Here is a 27,987-nt window from a genome sequence, read left to right on the forward strand (position 1 = left end):
AGACGCTGGAGGGGGCCCCCGCCTCTCTTGACTCTGCTACCCTTCTTGCGAGCGTCTCTTGTGTCTGTTTCATTTGAAAGCTTCTAACTGCGGGAAATTGAGCGAGCAGAGAGCTGTATTCCTCCCTCTTTGCTTCTGCTGATGGCATTTGCTTTGCAGCTGATACAGGTACTGATTTTAGAGCTACTGAAATGCTGGATTGCCCGTGCTACCTCTCTGGGTTGCTCGAGGCTTTCTAAGGCATTGACCTACAAGCGCTAGCCGGTATAAAGCTGAAAGGATACCTCCCTCATTTGGCGCCCAACATGCTATCTCTCTTCAGTTCACATAAACCTGAATTTAAGGTTTAATAAATCTGTATAACAGATTTTTATTCAATCTTCTCTCTTACACTATGAAAATCTCTCAGAATAAGTTCAAAATGCAGGAGAATATATGTTCTGTTTTCCTAAAATCTGTCTTCATTTTTAGTTTAAACCCCCCCCCCCCGCACACCTTCTTACTTTCTATTCTAAATTGATTGAAACTGTAAAGCAAGCCTGTGCAATTCCTTCAGGTACTGGAATCATATTCATGGATGATGATCACAAATGCAATACTATACTTAGTGCAAATTAATAATGACTATACAACAGTAATATCTTGAGGTTTTCTTCATGTCCCAGGTATTTTACATTTCAAAACCCACCAGACAAGTTTTAACTCACATTATGCAAAGAATCTATGTTGCAGTTTCAGTTTGTGAGGTCTTGCAAAACCCTACTTTTAATTCCCATATGTAGGGCTTTAATTTTTAAATGTAAATTATGAGCAAGACGTCAACAGTTGTCTTCCAAAGAGCAGTACTAAATCTCAGAGATTCTTGAAAAAATCATGAGTGTCAGCCTCAGTGCATAAAATCTTTGAAGCATTAACTCTCAAAACAAGAGACTAAACTTTTTCAGTTGCCAGAAAGTAAATCTACAGGAGATGTCAGAGCATTAGCTCACTATGAGATACTCCTTTGTATTCATTATTGAAAAGATTCAGCTAATTATAAACGTTCTACTGCATCCATACTGCCCAGGAGCAGAAAAGGATTTTCAATTAGTTATAAAATGGTTGAGTTTCTTTTTATCCACAGATAGATGGTATATGTTTCAGTGACTTCAGAAAATGTAGGGGAGGGGGAAGTTTCTAAGACAGACAGATTTAAACACCAACATATGTGTGTTTTCTTATTCACCTTTTCTGGTGCACACCATTTTGAGAAAACATTCATCAGAAAAGTTTTCCAGTTGCAGGTGGAATTGATATCAAATCCAGGTGAAGGCCAAGAAATCATAGTCTCAAATCCCCTCATTTGGGCATTCTCAGATTCCAAAACAGGAGATTGAGTACCTCTTTTCTGTGTGGCACCAGGGAGAGGTGCCAGCATCAGTCTCTGACTATTTTTTCCTCTAAAAAGTCCTGTATAAATATTTTAGGTGATCATATTGCAAATGTTCAGTCTTGCACTATAAATTTCTCCTTGCATCTCTGCTACCAATCTATCATACTCTTCCATGACTGTATATTAGGCCCTTCTGTCCTAATAAAATCCATAATTCTCAGCTCACCTTTCTTTGTGAAAGGACTTCTACTACCTCTCCCATTCCCCATGGAAGTTCAGAGAACTCAGAAACTCAGAAACATTTTTTGCATTTTCATCCCTACAGAAGATTGCCACTTATTCTGTAGCATCATTTTGTCCACCTGGAACAGGATTTAAATTTTGACCTTTGCCATTTTTTTTTTGTGTTACATAAAATTCCACTTACTTAACTTGTTTCTTACCAGTTCATAAACACTCTAAATAGGAACACATTTTCCCTTTCTCTTTTTCTTTCCCTTATTTCAGTCTTCATCACAAATCTCTGAGTGGATTTGCATAAGTGCTCTACTGTCCCTGTACCTTTCTTCTGCTCTAGGTTTTTATATAATACTTCCTATTCAAACATATCTCTGTGGAGTTTAGCCATACACATCAGTTCAACAGTGCAATGAAATACCAACTTTAGGATATGTCTGTTATAGCAGCTTGAGGGAATCAGCATTGCATGAAATAAAGAATAATGGCACTGCTGAGTGCTGAATGACAGGGAAAATGTAAAGTATGCATTCCAATGAAAAGCAGGTACATTAGTCTATAAAGATTTCTGGTGGAAGGTTAAAAACTTAAAAAAAAAAAAAAAAGAGCATTTAACAGAAGACTCTGGGCAGGAGCTGAAAGGTAAATTGATATTTCTTCAGACTGGTAACTTTAGGAACCATGTCCACATTACTGTAAGATGCTTTCAGGCATCAGTCCTCCACGGACTGTAGAACTTTGAATTCTGCATAATACTATGGAATACTCTGCAGAAGATTTCTGTTCATCCCTCCTGAGCAAAATTTGGATTAAAAGTTTTTTTTAGTTTTGACTGAGCTGATTCCATATTTATCCTGATTAATGGAAAGGATCATCCTCCATTGCTCTGTTGGACAGATTATACAGGCAGTAGAATCCCAGTAGTGATTACAAGTATTCATTTTTATGCTAAAATTTCCTAGGTTCTCTACAGCCAGCCCCAAAATACTCTGATGGTCCTGGAAGACAGATTTGGTTTTCTTCCATACATTAGTCACAATGAGCTTTGTTAGAATTATCACAGGTCTTAATGTCACACAGAATAGACAATGTCTCATACTCTTACACTTTGTAGTCCTATTAACAGCAATAATTTCAGTAATCATTCTTATTTAATGAGAGAGAAATAGCATCTCAACAGTGGGCTGTTCCCACTGTGCCAGGTAACGCAACTACGCAAAAGAAAATCTATTAATATAAGAGCATACCTGTGTTCCACATGAACAGTCAGTGCAGAAGCTTTTGCTCTGGTACCCAAGCTGTGCAGCACACACGGCTGTGCTCTCCAGTGTGTAGCTCCAGGGAGGTATGAGCAAGACTTTAAGCATATTTCACTGAAAGTGCCTCAGAGCTGCAGTATAAATCTGAGGGGGAATCTGGAAATCATGATGTGAGGAGTGAATAGGCACGTTCTTACCAAAAATTTTCATTTCCAGCTATCATGATAGTGTGCCTACTAGGTTTATAGCACAAAGGAGTGCTAACATATTGTGTTAGCTTGGGTATGTGTATGGACGTATTTGTGTATACAAATGCCATCTTCCACCTCCTTATCAAAGAAAGCCTTATAGAGTTGCATATGCCACCATGTGTTAAGTAATTTTTTTGTGGGCTATAAACGACTTGGCCAAGCTGTGAAATGAAACAGCTTGTTCCACTGCACTAACAGTGCAGGCTCAGTGCTTATTGTCTGTGCAGCAAATGTTCGGTGAGTCACTCTCTAAACGAAGCCACATCATATGTGGTTCTTACACCAAGTCCTATTCACTGTGTATGCATCCTTGTGATAGGACAGCTTTATGACAAAGGGAAAATATCAAAATATACTATTATTTTCACTGTTAAGTCAGAAAATAGTGGTACTTTTTTCAGTTTCATTACCAGTTTTAAAAACTTTAGCCTGTCTAGTAAAACTAAGCCTTTATTAGATATGTAAGTAACATCTACCCCTGAAATTAGAATTTTACCCTTTAACTGCTTTTCTATTTATCTTTCTATTGATATAAATTCTCTAAATACCTGCATCTAATTTTATCCATCTACCTCTGAAGTTTAATTTGCTTTTTTGCTTTCACTATGTCCAAAACACTAAAAGGAAAGAAAAATCACTACTTAAACAGCCTTCTGCCAAAGCAAATAGGGAAGTTCCTAGGTGTTTCTGTTACGCAACATGTTCTTGGGTTTACATTGAAATGTAATATGGTTTTGCTTCTTCCTGACCCACAAGTTCAGCAGACATTATATAAATAAACTTTGTTTTTATGTCACTCTGCTCACTTCTGAGTTGCCAGCAGGCTTCCTTACAGAAAAATACTTTTTTGAAACGCAATCTGCAAGTACTTTGATTTCATTGCTTTTATTTTTAGCTGTTGTTTTTAGGATATACATTGTTCTTACAACATTTTCTAAGCACTTTGTGCATTTTAATTTAGGTCGGTGAATGTTTGTTTACATCCCAAGTAAACAAAACCCCAAGTAAAATATTCTCTTCAAATTATTTGTGTCTCTTTGGATTCCCATAAGTAAATACAATAAATGCAAAACCTACTTGGTAATCTAGTTTTCCCCTTCTGATATTGTGCTACATAAGACTTCTGAATTATATTTATAATTATTTGATCCTCTTTATTATATCTTTATGGACATTTTCTATTATCTCTTGCTACCATGCATGGGAGTAATTTTTCTCCCTTTAAAGTGCTTTTATTATTTCCATTATACTTTCAACATATTGTAACATAAGCCAAATGGACTTTAATCTATTTCCTATGATTTCTAGTGTTTCAAGCCAGAATGTCTAATTTCTCAAAATCAAGTGGACACAAAGAATAAATAAAATCTGTTGTGATATTCACATCTTTGTATTTATATTCAGAGTGAGAAGGTGTAAAATTTTTCATTATTTCAACACAGAAAGTGAAGGCTGGCTCCGAAGGGATTTTGTCATTTCAGACTATACTGTCAAACTCTCAAAAACTTGCATATCAAAACTAAAAAATAGATTTAAAATGTCTTTACCATGAGAGAGGGAAAGTAGCTTAAAATCTGTCATCTTTTAAATGAGAACCCAAGCAAATCTAGCAAAGTTCTCCCTGGTTTTGTATAGGTGAGACCCATTTTGTGTTCTCATACTGACATGGAAAAAAAGTGCAGACTCAGTTGTCCTACTTTAACAAAATATTTATGCTGTGTTTCAAAAAGATTATTGTAGCATTGTGCAAATACTTTACTGAATTGTGGGTATGTCAAATTCAGACTTTAACATGAAGTTTGCAAATTATTTCTTCCTTTAGCAACACATTTTCTCCTTAGTAAAGCTGCTGTAGAATAAACTTAAATAATCAAGATTCAGGTTGCTCTATATGTATGATATTAGTTTTCTTCTTCTCCTTGTATGAACTGTCTATACAAAAAGCCAGGGCAAAATGTGCCTTTCATCATCAAAATTTCAGATGTGCTGTGGCAAGCCATCTTTTATGCAGCTGAATCTGCAGCGTCTGATATGCCTCATTATGTAAGATGCTAAAATTGTGAAGACTATGAATATATATTTAGACTTGGGCAGTGATTTATGGTGAGGATGAAAGGGAACAAAGGTGGTTGAAGAGAGTTTTTCCTTCTGAGACTGCACAGTTCCCCTTTCAGATCTAGGCTGCACCTATCTTTGAAGTTTGATTAAAATCACAAGAATAATTTCAACCATCGTTTTAGCTTTCTCTCAATAAAGTTATGGAAAAATATGGAGCTGTAAATTTTAATTTTGGTACTTTTAGCCTAGTTTCATTGTTTAAAAATCCATTTTCTAAATGGAAGCCATTAACTCGCCTCTCAACTATCACTGAAAAAAAGGCAGGCACCTCCACAGGCATTTATCCATCCAAAAACCAAAAGCTTAAGGAGGTGTTTTTGCTATTGCCTAGAACATTTAGGGAGTTTGCATTAGACATAAACACTTGCTTATGATTAACCCTGTCATTAGTTTGTCATTCTAAATCAGAGTTAGCATTTGGGGAAATCTGGTATTTGAAGGAATTGCAGAGAAGATGTTGATAGCATTATCAGTTTAGAACCTAAGAATTCCCTTCCACGGAAGTGGAAGATATAAATAAAAGATAATCTAGTAGGATGTACTAAGGGTTATTTGTATGAATATCTTGACTTCCCTCACCTCATTTTTATTCTCTCTCTGCCTACTACCAGTCACATGCACACAGGTATTCTGTGTTCATCTTCATAGTTGAAATCAACCTGTGGAGTAATCTATGATCACCTAAATTTGGTCTCATTATTTTTCCTCCATTTATAATCCGAATATCTCTATGGTACAGGGACAAGTCTTGCTAGAATACTGAAGAAAAAATATTACTGGAGAAAGCTCTGATCTCCTATACTGTCCTTTAGGTCACTGGTTTGGGCAACTTCTGTTACTAGTGAAACTCTTTCCTCAGATTCACCTCCTCTAACACTATTCCTTCATTATACTCTTCCCACCGCCTCATGAACCTACAACATTTTAGAAAGTCACACAACAGAAATAAAGCTGACTGAAACTGGATTGGTACAAGTACATGCCTTTATTTTTCATATTTGAGCATATTGTGAAGTATCAGTGTTATTTTCCCACACATCACATTACTTCAGATCAAGTGTTTTTACATATGGTATCAATGTACAGTTAAAATTGGGGGTTTTTTGGTGGGGTTTTTTGTTCCTTTGTTTGTTTTGTTTTGTGTTTTTCTTTCAAAAAGATGAATAATACCTCTGAAAGGGAGGCACACACAGAATGACCAATAAATGGAACAGAGTTTTTGTGGGAAATATTCCACACCTCAAAATCTCAAGAGGCAAAAGACTTTCTCTGTTTTCAAAATACATTCTGTACAACAATTTTGTTTCATCTTAAAATAAGGATTTGGGGCATGCAGGCTAAAGTTCTGTTCCTCTCCCCCATCACACAATTGTGCATCACATCCAAGGAGACTGGGAGATATTAATGAAAGACCTTCTTAGCTCATCTCCTAATATTTAATCTGTTCTCAGCAGTCCACAATACAAGGTAAGGAGAGGGAAGCAAAAAAGAGAGCAGCTCCTTTGGTTCCTGTCTGCTCGCACCACAGAGCATCCCTGTGTCCCAGAGGGAGCCATTTTTCAGGAGTGGAACAGAGTTTGCCATCTCAGAGGAGAATGGCTTCCTGCACAGTGTCCCAACCTGTGTCAGGTAAGGGACAGAGTAAATAATAATAACACTGAGTCCTTCTTTTATAACACCACCTAGCCTTTCCATAGGCAGATTAGAGAAAAGAACACATACTAGGGACCCTTAGCATCTGCAGTTCCTCTTCAGAGCAGAGGTAAACAAATACAACCTTTCTCTGAGCTTCAGTTTGTCCCATGAGCTGTTGATTGCACTGTGAGGAGCAAACTGAGTATCCAGTTGCAGGAGCAGCAACAAATCTCAGAACATGAATATATTCAACCTCATATTTATTGAGACAGATCCACGGTAGTAATCCCAACATCTATTTAAAGCACTGTGAGACTGGAGGAAGTGGTAGTTAAAACTGTATTAGATGCCTGATTTTTTTCTTACTGTAGAAAAAATTAATATAAAACCAGCCTGCAAGAGAAAACTGGCAATTTTCATGGAGAAAGCAATATGTATGCAAAAGGTAAAACACAAAAAGAAGGAAATTTAAAAAAAAACCATAAGGACAGAAAAATTTGGAGCCTGTAAACCTTGGGAAGCATTGTTTATGAAGATTATTCATTATTTTGCAGCAACTTTGTCAGTAGCTCATGCCCCAGCAAGAGGATGAAAGACATCATGAATACAGACAGCTGGTAATGCAAGTAACTTGTGTGATGGTAAAAGAAAAAAAAATATAAAAAATAAAGGAGAGAGAAAGATTTGCTTAAAAAAAGATTGGAAGGTTTTGGCTACATTTTAACTCCTTGATATATGTACTTTTAAAATTATACTGAATACTTTTGCTTTACTTTCAGTTGGAGTTTGCTTAGCTCTAATACTGAAATATATATGCTATATATATATATTTGTCTGAAGCACAGCTGTCTGCTGGACAATGAATTTCTGATTCTTAAAATAGTGTTAAAGGAATCCACCAGAAACATATTTCTTGCTACAACAGCACTGTGTTAGACAGTATGTCTGTATGAGTTTCATGGGTTACTGTGGAGACATTCTTGACTGTGGCAAAGTCTTCTTCAGCCTTCCTAAGACTTTCTGTTTTCCCCTAGGATCACACACCAAAGTCCTGTCTATGTTTACACAATCAAAGTCTCTGTCTTCACAGAAAACCCAATCACAAATACTAAATCCAAACAACTCTAAGAGAAGTAGATGTTATTAACTCCACCTCTGAGAGATGAAATCTAAGATCACAGGAAGCTACTAGGGAACATGTGTCTTGTGACAGAACCCATGTTTTTGTGTTCTCTTTAATCATGCCCCATATTTTTAAAGTGGTAACTTTTTCCTTTTTTGAATCAAGTTATCAAGATTTGGATTGGAATCTCAGATTGCTTAGATTTTATGACATGGTGCTATATATTCTAACTCTCTAGATATTACAAGCACATCCTAATATAGCTGAATACAAGATTTTGTTTAATTAAGAAATAGAGCTACATAGGAGTATTTGAGTAGCTTGATTCTGGAATATATTATTTCTCATTACACCATGTTAGAAATAATTATCCAAGTCCAAGTAATTAGATATCTATGAGACAAACAGTAGTGAAGTACATCAAAACAATTCCTTTATTCTATCAATAAACACTGTACAGAGCCCTCAGGGGCACATTAATTTAATATCTCTGTGTATCAAAACAGATAAAGACCTAAGGAAATTATGCATCTCTTCAGTAGGCCAATGTCACTGGAAGCTGTTTAGAAGGACCTTCCTCTGATATAAAATCTTTCACCATAAAGTGTCTGACTCCTGAAGCTCCAGAAGAGCATTTCCTACTACTTTGTAAACAATAATTTAATCTATAAACTTCATTTGGAAAGAAAAATGCTGGGAAATATTTGTTAATATTTTTTCCCCTTGTATTTTATGTTTAATTCCACTGCTTCAGCACCCCCCAGTCGCTCCTCTGGATCAGAAAAGCCCATACCAATTTATACACAATCATGAAATAAAATGTCAGTTTATATATTTTCCTGATTCTGTTTTCTGGCCATCTGGCATCCATTCAGGAAATTACTCAAGTATGATGCTTATCAAGTAGCAGCATTTAGATATCTTATATTTAAATTTCCATGTTTAACCTACTCATGCATTATCCATCTATGTGAAAAGACATAGTCAACCTCAGAAAGCAATTCAACTTATTCTAAGATAAAAGTGCTAATTATCTCAGAACTTTACATTTAGACAATTGAACTGAATAAAATGCCTGCCATTCTCCAGTGAGATTTACTTGCTCATTTAATGCATTGCTGAATTAGCCTTGATAACACGGAATGATGGAGGCAACTACTTACTTTTGTCTTGGGTAATTCTGTTTGACAGCAGGCATCTGATTAAAAAGGAATGGGAGCACAATCCATGCTTATCAATCTCTGGAACTGACAACAACAATGAAGATGACACATCCTGTGATTTAGAGCTGCAGTTAATTAACCTTTTACAATGCAGAGTGTGACAGTCCTACAAGAATAACAGCTTTGGTGTTGCCACCACCACAGCAAATTTAAACTCCTTGACTTCTCAAATACCTTTTAGCAGTTTAGTTAATAACCACCATCTTTTAATTGTTAATGAATTATTAATAAATATGGTCCCCCAAAAAGAGGTGTGCAGTCCTGAAATAAACCACGGATGTATTTAAACATATGTATAGATATAGATATATTTAAGAATTGGTTGCCTAGAGTTGGCATGTTGCAAAAATGAACACGATGCTGTGCTTGACTGTGTTCCTCCTGTGGTGTATCAGTAAGTGTGAATTTGATATATATGAAACAGGTAAAATATCACACTACTTCAGCTTAAATATTTCTTATCCTTTTCCATTTTTACTCTAGCATATGGCTGTAGTGATGCCATGAAGATTTTTTGCCTTTTCTTTTATACCCCTGTTATACCTTTTTACAACTTCTGTATTCTTAGTGCTTTTTTGCCTTCATTCTTGTACTTGTTTGTTCAGCAAGGAGACCAAACATTTTAGAAGCTTCGTAGCTAGGGATCAGTGTGCCCCAGACCCCAAGGTCCTCTCCAGAACACATTCTGTAAACTAAGAACCATCCAGGGGAAGGTTCCTCAGGGAGGGGGGGCTCATTCAAGCCTCTCATTGGGGAATTTTTGATAGATATGCTAATTAGTAAAACCTATAATATTATACCAGATCTTTTGAGGGTGTGCATTGAGGTGCATTCAACATGGATGTGTGCACCTAAGGATCCCTAAAATAAATACCAAGGTAAAATCCCTTTTTCCTTTCTAACTGTGTTTGACTGTTCATTTTAAGACCAGGAAAAGGCATCAGTTGAATGTCTTGTTTTCACTCTTTGTTTCCTGAGCTAAATTAGTAATTTTTTTTAGTGCTTTGCTATATGGTTCCCTGCCACTGTGATAATCCTGTTTTGCACCTCTTTCATCTGAAAATAATTTTTATTGAGAGAAATGTTACTGCTCAAGTTAAAAATTATTTTTCACTTCCTTGGGAAACCCTATTAGTACTTTCTTAAAAAGATATGCAATATCGCTTTTTCAGAGTTGTATTGTAGAATTTATCATCATCCAATGTACCAAAATACCTGCAATCAGTTCCATTCTCACATCACTTATGACTGATGTTTTCTAAACTTATATAAGAACACGAAAGGTTGTGATTGGTTGCTGTATATTTTTATTTATTCCTATCAATGCAAACCCTGGGGTTATCCAATCCCATGACACCCTGAGGAAGTTTATTTCTCTCACACCAAAGAACATTCGTGTCCAGCTCAGACCACTGTGAACTCTGTGAATTGACAACTGTGAAAAAGAAGCTGTCATTTTTAGAGGGAGTTATTCAAATTTGGTTATACATTTGTGATACAGGAAGTAATCTCCACATGCCACTTGGCAACTTAATACTACTTGAGAACCTTCTCCAGATGTATCATAATTGTTTACTTTCTGCAGAATTGCTTTGCACCTTAAAACATCTTGGCACAAGCTTCTAGAATTGCCAGTAGTGTTAAAGCCTGCTGGCACCAGAAACTAGGTAATAAAGAATCCCAGGGGCTTTATGGTTTGTTTTCTTTTGAACTAATGTCTAAAGAGAAGAGGAAGGTGAATTCATAGTTTCAGTAGCAGGACAATAGATAGAGAAGCACAACTGCACTGCAAGATGATGTTAGTATAGAGAGAATTGAGTTGAGGATGCTCTGCTCCCACGACCATATGCATTTAGAAGACGTAGCCGTGCTCCGCTCTGCCTGGCTTCTGTAAAGGCTTGCGGGAGGACAGGCAGAGAAAAGGCAAAATATCTTTGTCTACATTTCCTTCTGTGCCTTCTCTCCATCTATGAACTGATTTAGAGCGAAATCCATAAAATGTGGAAATAATGGGCCAGTATTTCTGCCCACATAAGTAGGGAAATTACCTTTACTTTTAAAGGTCACTGTAAGCACTTCCCTTTAAACTCTGTGAATGATATTGCTCCATGTATGTAGGAAGGTGAAATGAAATGCTGACTTTACCAGACTTACTTTATTGCCTTTGAATATCTTACTTTTAACACTCTATTGAATGTTCTCTTTCTTCTTTTCTTACTTTTTTTTTTTAAAACAAGATAACTTCAGAATCTTGTAGCAAATGTTTCTGAAAAGGTGAATTGCAGTGACCGTTATGTGACTTGTAATGACTCCCAGAAAAATTTCTATTCTTGGGAAAAAAGCTCCACTGAGGCAAATGCATTCTGAAGCATATAATCTAGTTATACAAGTGTACTGCATGTACCTACCATTTGCTCATCCAAACTGTATATTATCCTTACACTCTTGACTAAAAACTATAAGCTCTAAGTATAGCTATAAAAACTATAAGGGGAAAAAAAGCAAAAGCAAACCCCAAACTAAAAAAAAACAAAACAAAACAAAACAGCAGAAAATTTTACTTCTCTCCAAGTCAAAAAATGCATTCCATTTCCTTTTACATTAATGAGGGTTGCTTTTTCTGCTTTTCCAGGTAAAACACAGGTCATGGGTGAAATCAAGATTGCATTAAAGAAGGAAATGAAGACAGATGGAGAACAACTGATAGTAGAAATCCTTCAGTGCAGAAATATCACATACAAATTTAAATCTCCAGATCATCTACCAGGTATCACTAAGAAAACAGCTTCATGATACTTTGAAAACATTAAGAGGTTGCATCTTAAGTCATTTAACATCCTCACTAAAATGGAAAAGAAAATTGCTTCTTAGCCAGGATGACATATTCTACAGGATTCTTTTTGAAGTGCTTCTTTTCTCCTATGAGCAACTTTAATGAAAGTAAAAACATTTTGAGAAGCAAATTAACTCTCAGAAGTTAATCCTCTTTTTAATTTACTTCTTATTTTTAAAAATTAATCTACTTTTAATTTTAGTAAAAATTATAAATCCCTAGGTTATCAAAGAACAGGTATAACTAGTAAAGTATTGTATTTTTATGAAAAAGCTTTTTGAAAACTAAAATCTCATGCTTACAATGGTATTTTCATACATCGATGAAGACATCAAGGTATTTGTTCTTTCAATAACAGCATTATAAACAAAAAGTAATTCTCTTTGATTTAGTGGGGTGGGTCCATTTCTACACCACGTGAACAAGAACAGAGTATGACTTTGTAAATTGTCATTTTTTCACAAAAAATCCCCTCTGTTGAAATCATTAAGAACAATGATTATTTAAAAGCTTCTGTATTTAACACATTGAACTATTCTTCCCCAGACCTGTATGTGAAGCTGTATGTTGTCAATATCTCTACCCAAAAGAGAGTAATTAAGAAGAAAACCAGGGTATGCAGGCATGACCGAGAGCCTTCATTCAATGAAACATTTAGATTTAGCTTGAGTCCTGCTGGGCATTCTCTTCAGGTAATTCTGCATTTTATTAAATCCTAATTTTGGATGTTGTCTGTGTTGTGCTATGGGCATTTGAGCTCGATCTTCTACCCCAGTTGTTTGCTGAAAAGAGAAAACTACAAAGAAAGTAACACAGTTATATAATAATGGAAATATCAGGCTAGAGGAGACATTAAAAGATGGATTACTCCGTCACACCACACAGAGGAGGGGTATTTATAGATCAGGCCTGAAAATTTTAGGCGTGATCTGTTCTTAAAATCCCCCAGAGAACAGAGTTATACATGCCTTCCAAGAATAATTTTCTATGTATTTAGAAACTTCAGTGCAATATCAAAATTAAATAGATCATATTTTTAAATTAAGCTCACTTATCCTTAAGTATCCTCACTAAGTACAGAGGAAAACTGATCCACTTTCTTTTTAATTAAGAAAAAAAGGTTTTACGTTGAAAGGCTATCTTATCGCTTCTCTCTACTTTTCAAGGCTAAGTCAACCAAATTTCTTTGATATGTCCTTTTGCCTAAATGCCTAAACATTTTATCATTCTGTCCAGTTCTCCAACTTCTTTAAAAGTTGTGGTACCTAGAATTTGATAGAATAATCATAATCTCAGACACTGAGAATTATTGATTATGCCAAGGCTGATATTCTCTGGTACATTTGCAATGGAGTTGACTTTTGTCAGTCTGTTATACATCAAATGATGCATGGAACTGGTTCAGGAATAGTCCCTCTCCTGTGTTTTACTTGCTTCGACAGATTTGGTCATATGGCCAGACTTGTGGATTTTTGGACAGGTTGGATTCAGTTTTCCTACTTAAATTTACTTTCACATTATGTAAGATAATATGTAAGCCATATATTCAGGCTCTCTCCAGTCAGTGGAGGGAAACAATTCAAGGGGTATCTGCAGGCCAACCTTAAAATTAAGTGGAAGACATTGTTGGGCATATCAGCACTTTACATACCTTTAAATCTGTCAGAGCAGCCTGAATAAGACAGCTGCATTTTGGTGACTAAAGTTAGTCTGGATTATCTAAGTGTCTACATTAGGCTTATTGCCTGTGTCAGTAATATCACAGTCAAAATGGATGTTACTTCAAAAACAAGACACCCAAAAATAGATAGTGTTTTTCCTGGTTTAAGGTGTCCTAACATCTTATTGTTTTGATAGACTCAACAAAAGGCTGTTTAAGGGTTACATTTTCTGGGGAAAGCCAAAGTGGTAAATAAAGTCTTGCCAAAGTTTAAGAGCTCCTGTAAAAAATTTGCTTCCAGTGGTGGTTTGAAGAGGAAACCATATAGGGTAGGCCAGTAAAGAATTCACAGAATCCTACAGATAAATAATCCATCAAGTTTTTAGGAGGGAGATAGTGAGGGACATATCCATAGGAACAGTTAGCCTGAGACTTGACAACATTTCCCCTGGAACTCTGTCACATAAAGAGGAGACTTAGGGGAGTCCTCATTGTGTTCTTCAACACCTTCCTGAGGGGAAGCAGAAGGGCAGGCACTGATCTGTTCACTGTTGTCACCAGTGACAGAACTGAGGCAATGGCGTGAGGCTGAGTAAGGGGAGGTTTAGGTTGGATATCAGGAGAAAGTTTTTCACCCAGGGGGTGGTTGGACTCTGGAAGAGGCTCCCCGGGAAGTGGTTACAGCACCACGCCTGACGGAGTTCAAGAAACACTTGGACAACACTCTCAGGCACACAATGTGATTCTTGGGGTATCCTTCCCAGGGCCAGGAGTTTGACTTTATGATCCTGACTTACATCTTTAAAATCAGCATATTCTATGATTCTATGATTCTATGATTCTATGATTCTATGATTCTATGATTCTATGATTCTATGATATGTGCCGATGCTGCACACCAGAGCTAAGAAAGAGAATGAAAGCTGTAAAAGTATCCTGTAAAAGTATCAAGGAGCAAGTTTAAAACAAAGGAAAAGTGTTTCTGCTTCATGAAAATTGGATTTTGAGCTGTGAAATGGATTGCCTTTATATATTGTGAGTGCTAAATTTTTTCATAGAAAAAGTAGCTGGAGAAAATTATAGGAGAAATTTATGGACGAAAGACATCAAATTCTGTTAAATAAAAGACTTACTACCTGTGAGTCAGGAAGTCAATGGTCCACATACCTTATTAGGTATTTTGAGAGAATGTCAATACTTAATTGCCTGGTTCTTATCTTCTGCCTAATACACTGCCCTCTGCACTTTTGAAAGCAAAATATTTGCCTGGAGAGAGCTGTAATCTGACTCAGTGCATCTGTTTTTATGTGCTCTTCAAGCTTAGCAGTCGATTTGTTCCTCTGGCAAAGCATGAACCTGGGTGATTTGAATGTTGGATTTGAGTAATGAACATTTAGGACCAAAGACATGGACACAGTCAAAAGAGATCTGGGGGAGAGGGAAATGAAACAAAACCAGAATTTATAGAACAAAAATTAAATTGGAAGATGATGGAAGAAAGTAAGATCATAGAAAGGGAGTGAGATCAAACATGATAATAATAGAAGGTACAATGTAAAGAGCTATGAGAACTAACCAGAGGCAGAAATTAAGACAGTCTAAAAATCAGCAGCAAGTGCTGGGAATATTTGCCATAAAAATGGGACCATTGTCTTTTGAGGAAAAAAAACCCAAAAACCAAAAACCAACCAAAATGAAGAAAAGCTTGAATTGTCTGGTACAGAATAATGGGAATAAATAAAAAACCCAGAAACCCTGGGGTTCAGAAACTAAGACTAATTGATCCAGGACAACAAGACTGGAATTTGAGGTCTGGAGCAGAGAATAAACAAGGATGAGAGACAGACAAGCCAGAGAAGATAGACCCCAGGGTTCATGTGGGAGAAGGATAGAGGACAGAACTAATGAAAAATTGGATATATTTTTTTCTGTCCCAAAACTGTTAATTGTGTCAGAATGAAAACATTCTGTGGAAAACATTTTGGCAGGTTTAAGACAGGCACTTTCCTCAGGCCCTGGCAGTTTTTTCCTTGCTTCTCTGATTTCCCTGTTTCTTGGCAACTCACCTGTGACCCTTCTGGAAAGCACTAAGCTTCTGGCTTGTGGCTCACTGCAATTAGAAATTCATAATGTCCTAAGCGAGAATAATCAGAAAAACCCCGAAAAACATATTTCACAGATGTTCTGGTTTGGTTTTCCAGCTTCTGGGCAGTCCATTCTTCAGCAAACACTGAACCTAGGGACCTAGAAAGCCATCAGCAGTGGAGGCAGGCTGCCTATTTTCCTCAAGGACACCTTTTCTGATTAATGGAGTTTCCTAATATTTCAGTGCCTAAGAGTTTTCCCTTCTCAAACCTGTTGACTAATAGCCATTAGGTGTCTAAGCTGTCCAGGTAGCCAATTGATATCAAAACTGGACAAGGAAGTAGGAAGCCTATTCAGGAAAACTTTTGTAAATTTCTTCCCTTTTGAAATTTATTTTATTTGTAATGTAAAGTTTGCATTTTTTACTTTGCTTTCCAAATCAGAATGGAAAATTTTCAAAAATGTTGACGTTCTTGATACGGGAAATTCTAGTTCTTCTACAGTTCTGTTACATGTCTACTGCCATGTGGTTTCAGCAGAGTACAAAATCCTTGTGTCCTGTCATTTTTCTTCTAGACTAGATCTTTGAAACCAAACAACAAAATGCCCTATATTCTCTCCTGCTGGTTCACACAGAGACTGACAGCCTCCTCCTGCTATCATTTACTTCCCTTTCTTGTTGCTTGTTGATGTCTGCTCAGTAACTGTAAATATTACAAACCTGCTGCTAATCCTGTCATGGAAATGCAAATCTTCATTAGTTCTTTCTCTTTTTGAAAAACTTAGAAATTTAATAAAAAGAAAACAAAACCAAACAACAAAACATTGTGCTTGTTAATTCAGTTACTCAGAATCAAGAAAAGCTAAATTTTTTCTGAATGTGTAACTATAGCTCATGCCCTGAATTATACATATTATGAAATGCATTTTCTTAGAAACATGTATAATGAACCTATAGACCCACAGAATGAGACAAGTCCTTAAGAAAAGTGTATTTTTCGCATGGCACAAACCTCTGTAGCTGGAAAATATGTGGTTGGATGACATTTCACAGAGAGCCTTGAACACCCAGTCTTCATCAGACTTCCACAGACTTAACAAGATCTGGTACTTCACCTGCACAGAGCTTTGTCTTGTAACTTAAAACTTGACTTATGCTCATCCTTGGCAACCAGCAGGTAAACAAATTGCTCATTAACATTCAAGATTGTCATCTTCTAATTGCTATGTCTCATGATAGGGAAACAGAAGGGAGAGAAGATTCAATTTTCACAGGGCTTTTTGTGAGGGGGTGACTCTATATAAAAAGTTATGATCAGTGTTTCTTTCCTGTGCATAGCATATTTGAGCTCAGCATTTCTGGATCTTTCATGTTTTGCTAGTATTATGTTACTATGCACATCAGTGAATTATTATTATTATTATTATTATTATTATTATTATTATTATTATTATTTTCACAGATTCTGCTTGTCTCCAATGGAGGGAAGTTTATGAAAAAGACACTGATTGGAGAAGCTTATATCTGGCTTGACAAAGTGGATCTAAGGAAAAGAATAGTAAACTGGCACAAACTGTTGGTCAGCTCCACACAAACACACTGAGCAGAGCTGTCTGCTTAGGGCACAAAACATGCAGAGTCTGCTCTAAACAGCATCACTTCAAGAATATAGTTTGATATCATTGTGTTTAGCTAGTCTTTCAGATACAAAGTAGAAAAGAGCAGTCTCTGGGCTACAAAGCACACTTAAATGAGGGCTAGTACACTTATTTTTGCTGCAAAATACAGCAAAAGGAGAAGAAAATCTGGGCCCAGAAGTTAAAGTGAGGCTGTTTGAAATGAAGACTGATATGAGGGCTCCATGTTGTTGGACTCTTTGTGAAGAGAGTAACTGTGAAGGAAATGATGAAGGCTGGAGGCAGGTGCTAACACAGAGCTCGGCTGCAGCTGGAGGTAGTGTGATGGGAAGCACAGTCTGGTTTTCTGTGCAACCAGAAGGAGATCATTTTATGCAAAAAGCAGCTAGGGTGACTGACTTTCCAAATCTCACTTATCAAAAGTGCAAAACTTGCTCCTCTGCACCTTAGGATATCTGATAATTTGCTGTAGTGAGATTATGCCACTTGACACAAACTGCAAGATGTTTGCAAGAGTGGTAATGTTATTTTACATTACTTTTTTCCTTCTTTCTTTTTCCTTCAAAAACTATACTGTGGATAATCAGATCTGATTGTTTCATTTGTTTCTGTGTGTTAAAAATGGCTATAAACCACTCTCCTAGAATGTAATGAATAAAATTATACGAACTGTCTATACCTTGGGATGTGGTTTTAAGGAGAAAGGACAGGTAATAAACCACACTACATCAAAAAGAAAAAATGCTGTTTCAATGTTAGTGACACTGTACTTCACCCCACCCTTTGAATCAGAAAGTCTAAATCAGTTTGAGAATGAAGAGACTTAAGCACTGGGACTAATGCAGTTATTTCAACTAGTCCTTATGTTTTTCAGCAACCAGTCTTGTTCTGAAACTGTAAAGAGACAATGAATTCTAGGCTGTTTTGTGGGCACTTTGGAGCAGCAGTCCCACCATGCCAACGCTGACCCTCTCGATGCAGGGCTCTGTATCAACACTAGGGGCACGCTAGAAATCTAAGGGGAAGAGACAGCAGGGCAGTTCCTGACTGAGTGCAGCTGCATTAGAATGAAGAATATCCTCTTGCTATCTCAGGTGAATGTCTGAGTATAATCCACTCAACAGCATGGCTTCTCAGGCAAGTAAACAGGAAGGTAACTTGCAACTTTTCAGGCTGTGTCAGCACTTCCATGCTTGAAGTCCCCTTTCACGGATTCAAAGGCAAGCAGTAAGCTCCCTTGTGAAGAAACTACTGCCTGACATGGCTTAGTCTGGTTGTTACATTTTCCCTTGAACCATGTTTGAAGAAGGGAGAGCTTTTTCTCCTATTCCTAAAAGTATATCAATTTCTTTAAAACCCAAGAATCAATGGTACTAACTCCCATGTTACTCAGAACTCATTTAATATTTCACAGCTTCAATAAAAAGTAGTTTCCCTGGAAATATGATCTCATGACCTTTGCATACTTAAAAAGAAAATGACCAAATTTATACATGTCAGACATTTATTTTTCTTGCCCAAGAAAGACTTTTATTTTTCTTGCCCAAAAAAGACTTTTCAGTTTTCATTAAATTATTCAATGTACATTGTCTTATATTTTCTGAATATATGCAGTACACTTCCACAGGTTGTGCAAGAGCAGCTGAGAATATTCTTCTGGAAAAATATTATATGCCTTTTAGAAAAAGGAAAAATAAAGTTTAGGTTATTGAGCAATTGGATTGACTGTGAAAAAGCTACACCATTTAATCTGGTGACACTTCCCACATACAGTTTTTGTTTTGTCTTTATCAACTTAAAATATCATCATGGAACAGGAATATGAGAAGAAATATAGAGATGATATTAATTCTACACACACCAAGGAAACTCCTGTTGTTCATAACCTGCTCGTAACCTGCTTAACTTGCAAGAAGAGCAATCTTACCAAAATCTTATTAGCTATCTTAAAAACACAACATCACTGACAGTGGAAGTAGGATGTGTGCTTTAATGTTGAATTTTATGCTTTCACCAGTATATGTATACCCTATCTCTCATATATTTTAAGAGCAGTCCTCTAGAGTTATTGTAAAAATTCTATATGTTTTGATGTTGTGTATGTTTTTATAAGAAAATACTTCAAAGAAAAAAATCCCCGATTGAACCAAAAAGTCCTGCCTGGATACATTTGACATACGTGTTGCTCTCTTGGTGGGTTATCTTGCATTCCTGATGACTATACTGTGTTTGTACTTTGAAAAAAGATCTGCAAAAAAAAAAATTCCGTGTGAAGTACAAGCCATGAGGTGTGCAATTTTGTGCAAACTGCTGGCGATTTTGTTCTTGCTAAGATTTGCTATAAAGGCAGCAAGTCTCACTGGTAGTTGCTATGGAGATTTCTGAGAGGAACGAGCAGTATCTGGCTGCCTTACTGGAAGCCTGTAATCATCATTCTTAATTGAGAAAGTGGACAGGCGTGCTTTGCTCTCACACACATACAAATGTGGCCAATATTTTATGGAATACTTTTGTTGGGTGGTATAGCTGCGGCTGTAGGGAACAGCTGCCTTTGAGGATAATTAGCTGTGGGCAGCTGGTTTAATTCAAGTGACTTTGGTTCTCTGAGCAACACACAAAATGTTTGTGCATGTTGAAATGGCAGTTTTGGACTCCTGTCATGAAACACAAAGAGTAGAGTTTGTGAGGAACATGGCGCTGCCTCGGCCAGCTGCAGCAAGGACAGGGCTCCTAGGGTGTCACCCAGGGTGGGTGTGGGTCAGACCTGGGCCCCTGCACTCGGCTTTCTGAGGCAGCATCATTCAGATGTCAGAGAACGCTACCAAAGTGTGCCAAGTTCCTTTTTTTGACCAAATTTCTAGGTTGTACTGAAATCACTCTATGCAACACAGATTCATGTTTGAATGCATAGTTTCTTTTTATGTTGTTTGTTTGTTTGTTTTATGAATGAAGTCAGGAAAAACTCTCGTGACAATGTTTTTTAAAAAAATAATCAAACAAGGACTATTAGTATTTTTTTACCGTTTTGTATATATCTCAGTATATTTTTTTTTCCTCATTAATTTTTATTTCTTTTATCTGGCCAAAAGTGCTTAGATGTGGCAACAGCTTTTATCATTTCTGAGTGATTGATTATCAATGAGTTCATACATTTCTACGATTGCTTTGAAGATACATATTGCAGGGAGGCAACAGCAGAGGCATTTTAACTCTTTTAATGCATAAATCTGCTGAGACAACTGAAATTGAAGCTGCTTCGTAGTTCAAGGCCTTGTATAGTGGAAACAAGCTGAAGTATGAGCAAAAGCACAGTGTGTGTGTTTACAAATGACAGGGATTTATAACATTATCATTATTATTAGTATGCATACAATGAGCAGCAAACAGCCACTTTTTTTTTCCAGGTTAAAACTAGACATGAGAGTTTCTATGATGAATGTTGAGCTAGTTCTTTATCATTACATTTTAAAGGGATAGTATCCAGGGGCAATGAGTGCTGCTTCTTTATTATTACCCATGGTTTTACATTACATGGATCCTGTGTGGAAGAAACAAAAACCAGTAAAAGTCAGTAACAATCAACCTGTTGACTTGAACTGGCTTTAAATTAAGACCTAGGAAATATTTGAGTTATTTTTCTGGATGATGGGTGTTTGCATGGTTACGTTGTGGGATATGGTAGCTGGTAACCAGCTGATATTGATTCATACTTTGAGGATGATGATGAAGAAAAAGAAGACATCTATTATATTGTAAGCTAGTGTGAGCCCAATAGAGATTATTTAATTAGTATTTAGTTTCATGGAGATACCATAAAGATGTTAATAGTATTTTTTTAAATTATTATTTGAATCATAACTGACACTATTTTTAACTAGTTTATTTTCATTGCTACGATGTTGAATGTCCCAGATTCATTATTTGAGTATATATCTAGATATGTACATACCTATGTGAATAGCAGAGAAAATTTGTGAGTGTAACTTATAAAGGTAATGAAACAGAGAGGAAATTTAGCATAAGTATCCACCTACATTATATTTAAACTCTAGTCCTACATGCCTTGTGAATTTTCAGTACACTTGACATGTAAGATGAATGGCTCTTTATAAATACATGTTGCCTTTAGACAGAAAATAGAAAGAATAAGTGAAACCGGATACTCTCTCTTTAAATCATAAGAAACATTTTAATGTTTTCTATATGTTCTGTTTTATTATTTTGAAAAAATTAATACGCAACTATATTGATGAGCTCAAAAGTTATAATATATATAGATATCCATAATTAAAACTAGATGATTTGACGAGAGTTGTTTTCTTAATTTGTTACCCTGTAAATAAGTATACATTTTTGTAAAACAAACTGAGTTTAAATTACTAATTCCATTTGACATCCAAGCATGTGAGTGTGTCCTTATTTGATTGTATCTTATAGATGTTCAGTGATGTGCTCAGGTGCTCAACAACGGCTGACTAACGTGTGTGCTGTCATGCTACAGACAACGTGTACAGCAGACACAATGTTTAAAAAAAATCCAAAAAACACCAAAAAAAACCCTGCAAAAACAACAAAAAAAAAAGAATAGTCCTTGGGCAAATGTAATGTTTCCACAGTGAATGTTGCATGCATAGGTGGTGGTTTGTTGATATTCATTTCGGTTTGAATTTCTTTTAATTTTCATTTTGCTTTCAGAATCATCAGGAAAAATGAAAACAAAACAGATTTGTTCTTAAAGTTGTAAAAACTGAAACAAGCAGTATGAGAATTGTATAAAAATGCTTGTAAATCTGTCCCAGTTTTCACTTTATGTATAAATCCATGCCATGGTTTTGTGATTGTATACAGGATGTATCTTGAGAACTTATGCAAATTGTGCTCTATAAAGGCTGTTATCCCAGTCTGACAAATAAATATTTAAAATATCTGGTTTGGTTTCTTTTTCCTAATTAACATGAAAACCTATTTTACTGGTTTAAATTTCCCATTTGTTTACCACAGTGGTTTCATGGAAATGCTCTACACACTGCCTGTACTCTTCTGTCCTATTTCAGCATTAGCACATCTCCCAAGGTATCACTCATGTCCCACACTTCACCTTGAAATAAAGAATGGTTCAGTCCTCAGAACTTTTTTCCAAACAAGTCAGAACCAGAATCACATTCAGCTTGTTGATATCTTCATACAGTTTCATATCTGGCAACCTATATGGGCAGTAAATATATATGCATACATCAGCACAGTTTAGGAATACCCAGGGGTTTGTCTCTTCAATGTGAAGAAAAGGTGAATTAAAAATGTAGCCTAACTCTGTATCCCTGTAAGTTCCTGATGGAGGCATAATAAGAAAGATTCTGATAAATCCTAGAAGAATTTTCTCTGGGTTTTTCCTCCAGCAGAACGAAGGTTTCCAGGAACAATATATTTTGGACTTTATTATAAAGAAGAAATCATTTTCTTTCAGCAATCACTTCTGAATTTTACCTTACTAGTAGAACATCTGTGGTGCTTTCCCATTGAGACTGTATTTTTGAGCCATGTCTAGATCTATATTCATTATATTTGCATAGTTTCCCTATTTGATACAAATAATTAAAAAAAAATAAAACCATGATCCCCAAGTGAAATAAATTGTTGTTACAGTCTGGCATCTGGAACATATAGGCTGGATTTTTTTTCTGTCAGTTGATGCTCTTTTCTCAAAAAAAAATGTAGTGAGAAACAGGCAACAGCTTTGAGGATGACTCAAGAATAGAGGTGTCCTTTTTCACATCAGCTGGTTTGCTACAGCACTGACACAGGCTGACTTCTATTAATGCCCATCAGGAAAAAAAACTCGTCTTCCCAATGCCTGCCTCAATCACTAAGGTATGACTTCTCCCTGAGAAAATAGTTTGACTACAACAATGACTACAACAAACACTTCACCCCACACTCAGCTCAAATTTTCTGCATCCTCTTTTATTTTGGTGAGGAAGCCCCTGTTTAGTGTACTGGCCCTCTGGAAATGGTTAGAAAGCATTTTTGAAATATTAAGGGAGAGAGAGCTAACTGGAATTATCTGCTGTGGAAGCTGTAGGTTTATCTGAATCTATCTCCAGGAAACTAGTTTACAGAGAGAAAATCCCAGTGTCACTTCACAAACACAGAAAGAATGATTAAATAATATGCAATTTTTAAATAATTAAAAATATTTAACAAAAATAATGTGTTTACTTACTCAGATCATTCAATAAAGTACAGAGCATGCATGAGTTATTTCCTCACATTGCTATTTGCGGGGTTTAACTTAGAAGATATGATGTGACACTGGGAATTGGGAAGTTTATGGAATGTTTTTAAAATAGGCTGGACTTAAAATTCATATACAGAGAAGTTACTGAGATATATATATAGAGTTAGATGATTTATCTATATCAGCATAGCTAAAATGGTATATTTGTTTGCAGACAAGGACTCAGACACTGTAGGTCTGACAGCAGAAGGATAGCTTCTAATCTGAACAGGCTGGCCATTTAGCTGGAATAGAGTGGCTATTACTTTGACCTTTCCAAATGATCTATATTGCGGTGTCCTTCAGAATTCCACTTACTGTATCAGGATCTTCAGATGATACAGTATCAGATAAGATTTTTAAGCACAGAGGAAAAAGCAAAATATAATCTTTTTCTCAGCACAGACTGTCAAATCTCAGAAAGTTCTTGGTATTTGCAGTTCAGCAGCCACAGCTAAGATAAAGATAGAAGACACTGACAGCATATTGGGAGCTGGGATCAATGTTGGTAGGGTCCTTGCTATCTAGAGGAGCCTTGTGAGGACAAATGAGCTTATGGGAAAACCATGCAGCTCAAAAAGGCAGATGTGAATTCCTACAACTGATATTAAATAATCTGATGCAGCAGGCTGGGCCAACTGCGTGCCAAAATAGGGTCAGGCTGCAGTGCAGGACTTTAGTGGGGCAAAGGCACAGAGACCCAAGTTACTGCACAGCCCTACATTGCGGTAGCCTGTTAACCGCCTCATTCTGTGATGTTCCCCCTGTTCCCTCCCCAGCCTTGGCCACTCCCTCGGTTTCTCCCTATTTGTTCTGTACCCAAATCCCGCCCAGGGACCGCCCCTGGGCCCTGACAAAACCACCGCGCACCCAGACCACGCTGTCTCTGTGCCTCAGCATTGCTGGGACGAGATGTGATTAAAGCCATCTCACACGCTCATGAGAGACCCTTCTCTGCCTCCTTTACCCCCACTGCGTTGTGACGCTGCTGCTGCCGGAGCCAGATCGCGGGGCTGTCCCAAATGGACTCCGGGATGCGACTGATGGCATGGCCCTGGGAAACCCTCACTGAGCTCTCAGGGAGCAGCAGCCTGCTAGCCAGAGTGCAGTGGTTACAACACTACATAATCTCTCCTTCTTAAGGAGCTTTTAAGCCAAAAAGAAACAGACAGTGGGACGGGCGGCTACAAGTGGGATGAAAAAGGCAAGCAGCCAAAGAAGAGCTGTGACATTGTGGTGAAAGTGGAATGGAACTAGTGCAGGGCCTAAAATTCTTACAGTCCTCTTTTTATGAGAGAAGGTACACTATTTAAGCAATAAACAATGGCACACCTACTGAAAATTCCCCAAGACTTTCTAAAAGTGGTCTTTTCACTGTTTTGTGATTCTAACTGCTCTTGTACATAGAAATTCCTTGATTAATTTATTCCTTATTAATAAGAAATATTGCAATACATTATTAATTTTTGAGTTTACTGTATGTGCATATGCTTAATAAAAACCGCTAGTGGTTTTTGTTTAATAATTCAGATCTCTAGTTCATCATACAAACATGAAAAATTCTATTAAACTGAGGATATAAGGAATTTGCAGATGATTTTGGACTAATGTTCTCTGTTTTAATGTCTTTGACATCTCCCACTCAGCATAAGAAAATGACAGAGTAGTGCTAGTTAATAGACAAAAACTTGAAGTCCCACAGCAAATATTAATGACACACGAATTATTATCTATGAAGAATAGATGAAAAGAACACAATCAATACAAAAGAGGAAAGAATAAGATACCCTCCATGCATTGCATTTAAATCTTTTTTTAAAAAAAGAGGATTGGATTTGTATACACAATTGCTTTTTCCATATCTAACCTAAATTAATTTTTATTGACTGGAATTTTAAAATACAGAGGGATCAAAATGTTATACTTTTAGACTTTTTTTATGCTGATGGACAGAGGCCATTTGAAAGTAAGTCCTGATAATGCAGAGAAATTTCTGTATCCTTATGATAATACAAGGGAAATTCTGATTTCTCAGAATGTTACATTTTACCAGTTATCAAGAATAATAAAAATTATTATAAAAATTCACCATCTGTTTCATCAATTCAATCTAAAGATAGTAGGGAAATGTTATTCCTCTTTTTTTAAAGGTGAGGAGCTGAAGCACAAGAAAGTTGCAAATCTCTTTACAAAGGTTTTCAAATTACCACAGCTTGCTCATCTCTCCTTTGTAAATTATAGGCCTTATTCAGTCTCTTCCTCTAAGAGGAAATCAAATAAAAGAAAACCACATTTCAACTCTGTGTTCTGAAAATCAAATTAATAAGACCTGGAATAATTTTTTATATCTAAAAAGAGGAGGTCAGAACAGAAGCTACAACAAAAGGGCTTTAAGAATTTGTTTTGAAAGCAAATGTCTGGAGCTTTCCTGTTGTTTTTGAAGCAAATTTGAGCTGAACACATTTAGGCAACTGCTCAGAGCTGCTTGCAGTCTCTGCTCTAGTTCATTATGGTAATACCAGGGTCATTTTCATCAATGGCTTTGAGAATTCAGAGCTTCTGCAACCTGGGGGCACTTCTTTCTTGCTTCATCCTAGGCATTCAGAAGATGTAATATGAAAAAATTTACCTTCTTGAAAGCAAAAATTCACTTTGTTAGAACTATATTCTGTTCTCAATCTCATCTAGCAAGACTTCAGGGCACAGTAGAATTTAGTATTGGTTTCTTCTTTTCATTATTGTATTATAGATAAAAGGATGCAGGCATGCAAACTTTTCAACAGCTCTCTCTCTACCAGAGTTCACTTGATGTCATCTTTATTCAGCTAATATTGGTGGTGTCTGCTCTGTTGCTCAACAGAGTTTTTTCTTTCTAGCTGTGGTGTATATCACACAGACAGGATCCCTCCACCTAGTTCACTCCTTGTCTCCCACATGCATATGATGATGGTTCTTCAGCTCCTTAGCTTGGATTTACTCTTTATTCAAGCACAGAAGAACAGCACAGCCTTAGAGGCCTGCATTGTAGGCATTTAAATCCAGGTAAGATAAAGACTTCTTAACTGTCACCACAAAATTTCAAGCCAAGGAGCTTGCAATTTTAGGAGCAATAACAGTGCCTGGTGAACACATAAGAGTGATGTGGTTCAATGAAAATAAATCCTGTACATTGTTTGAAATCACCTTTTCATGGCAGACAGACCAACCAATATTCTTTTTCATTGCTTTAGGAAAAAAACACCCAGATTGGCTTTGCTTAACACCACTCACAAAAAAAGGATTGATCTGAGCTCTTCAGGGCATTGCAGTAACACCTAAAGGTATCTGAAATGAATCTCATTTTGTTCTTTTCCTGAAAGGCCAGACTTTCTCTGATAAGCTTGTATGGGCTCTCAATAATTTTTAGCATATTTCAAACCATCTAGTGTAGTAAAAAGGCATAAGACATGTACAGCATACAGTATAGTAGCTCAGAAACACACAAAAATATAAACAGGCAATTTCCTTTAATGTTTTTTCAGATACAGTTTAAAAAATATATTTTTAAATGACTGAATATTGCCAGTCCTGGAATCAGTGTTCCCAGAAAGAATCATATTGCTGAATTACTTGCCTCTAAAAAATAGGTAGTGCATACATGCCAAGGAAACATGGCTTGACTGCCTGAAAGAGCAGTGTCTGGTAATGTGAATCACAGCAATATTTGCATATAGATTTACATGAGAATAGCAAAGCAAGTCTGTGCTTTCTTAATGATGTGTTAGAGGGGGAAAAAGTAGCCTGTATACATTAAAACTTATGGAAATCAATAAGAAGGCTTCAAAATTACATAAGATTTTCTTGAGTAAGAGCTAGTGTTTGGTGCAAGAGCTATTTTCTCATTCCTACCATGATGCTTATTAAGATCTTTAAGTTCAACACAGTTTTAGAGACTATCTTGTTTTACTGCCATGAGGCTTCTCAAAAGTGTCACTGAGGGTGAAATTAGGTTTATCATTATCATTAGACTTATTTTAGACATTTTGGTATGATCAACACAAAGAGTAAATGTTTGAGGGCATAATAAATCAATGTGCCCACACAGAACTCCAAAGGGCAATGTTAATCATTATAATAAGCTCTCAAAGGCAAGGCTTAATCACACAATATCATCAGTTTAATAATGAGGTAGTTGTTAGTATATAGGTCAACATAAGAGTCAAAAGAAACAGAAAAAAATCTTTGATTGTAGTGTTAATGAAGGAGCAATGTAACAATATTATAAAGTCTGATGCCTGTG

At 36.4% G+C, this 27,987-nt stretch overlaps 1 protein-coding gene and 1 long non-coding RNA gene across 4 annotated transcripts in view; one reads left to right on the forward strand and one right to left on the reverse strand.

The window, feature by feature from the left end:
• Nucleotides 1–3,549, reverse strand: part of LOC108445103 — a 25,635-nt gene extending 22,086 nt beyond the window's left edge. For 2 of the 3 annotated variants that reach the window (XR_001859861.1, XR_001859862.1), the window contains exon 1: nt 2,857–3,538. This is a non-coding gene — a long non-coding RNA (uncharacterized LOC108445103). Of the gene's footprint in view, nt 1–2,856 lie in introns of all 3 variants that reach the window. The other variant, XR_001859859.1, reaches the window with a different exon arrangement.
• Nucleotides 1–18,108, forward strand: part of PCLO (piccolo presynaptic cytomatrix protein) — a 321,975-nt gene extending 303,867 nt beyond the window's left edge. Inside the window, exons 25-27 of the mRNA XM_017727961.1 lie at nt 11,851–11,985; nt 12,598–12,743; nt 17,260–18,108. Coding sequence (XP_017583450.1) covers nt 11,851–11,985; nt 12,598–12,743; nt 17,260–17,400 — 422 coding nt within the window. The 3' untranslated portion in view covers nt 17,401–18,108. The remainder of the gene's footprint in view (nt 1–11,850; nt 11,986–12,597; nt 12,744–17,259) is intronic.
• Nucleotides 18,109–27,987: the final 9,879 nt, after the last annotated feature.

Source organism: Corvus brachyrhynchos, unplaced genomic scaffold (genome assembly GCF_000691975.1).
Source record: "Corvus brachyrhynchos isolate BGI_N302 unplaced genomic scaffold, ASM69197v1 scaffold50, whole genome shotgun sequence".
NCBI lineage: Eukaryota > Metazoa > Chordata > Aves > Passeriformes > Corvidae > Corvus > Corvus brachyrhynchos.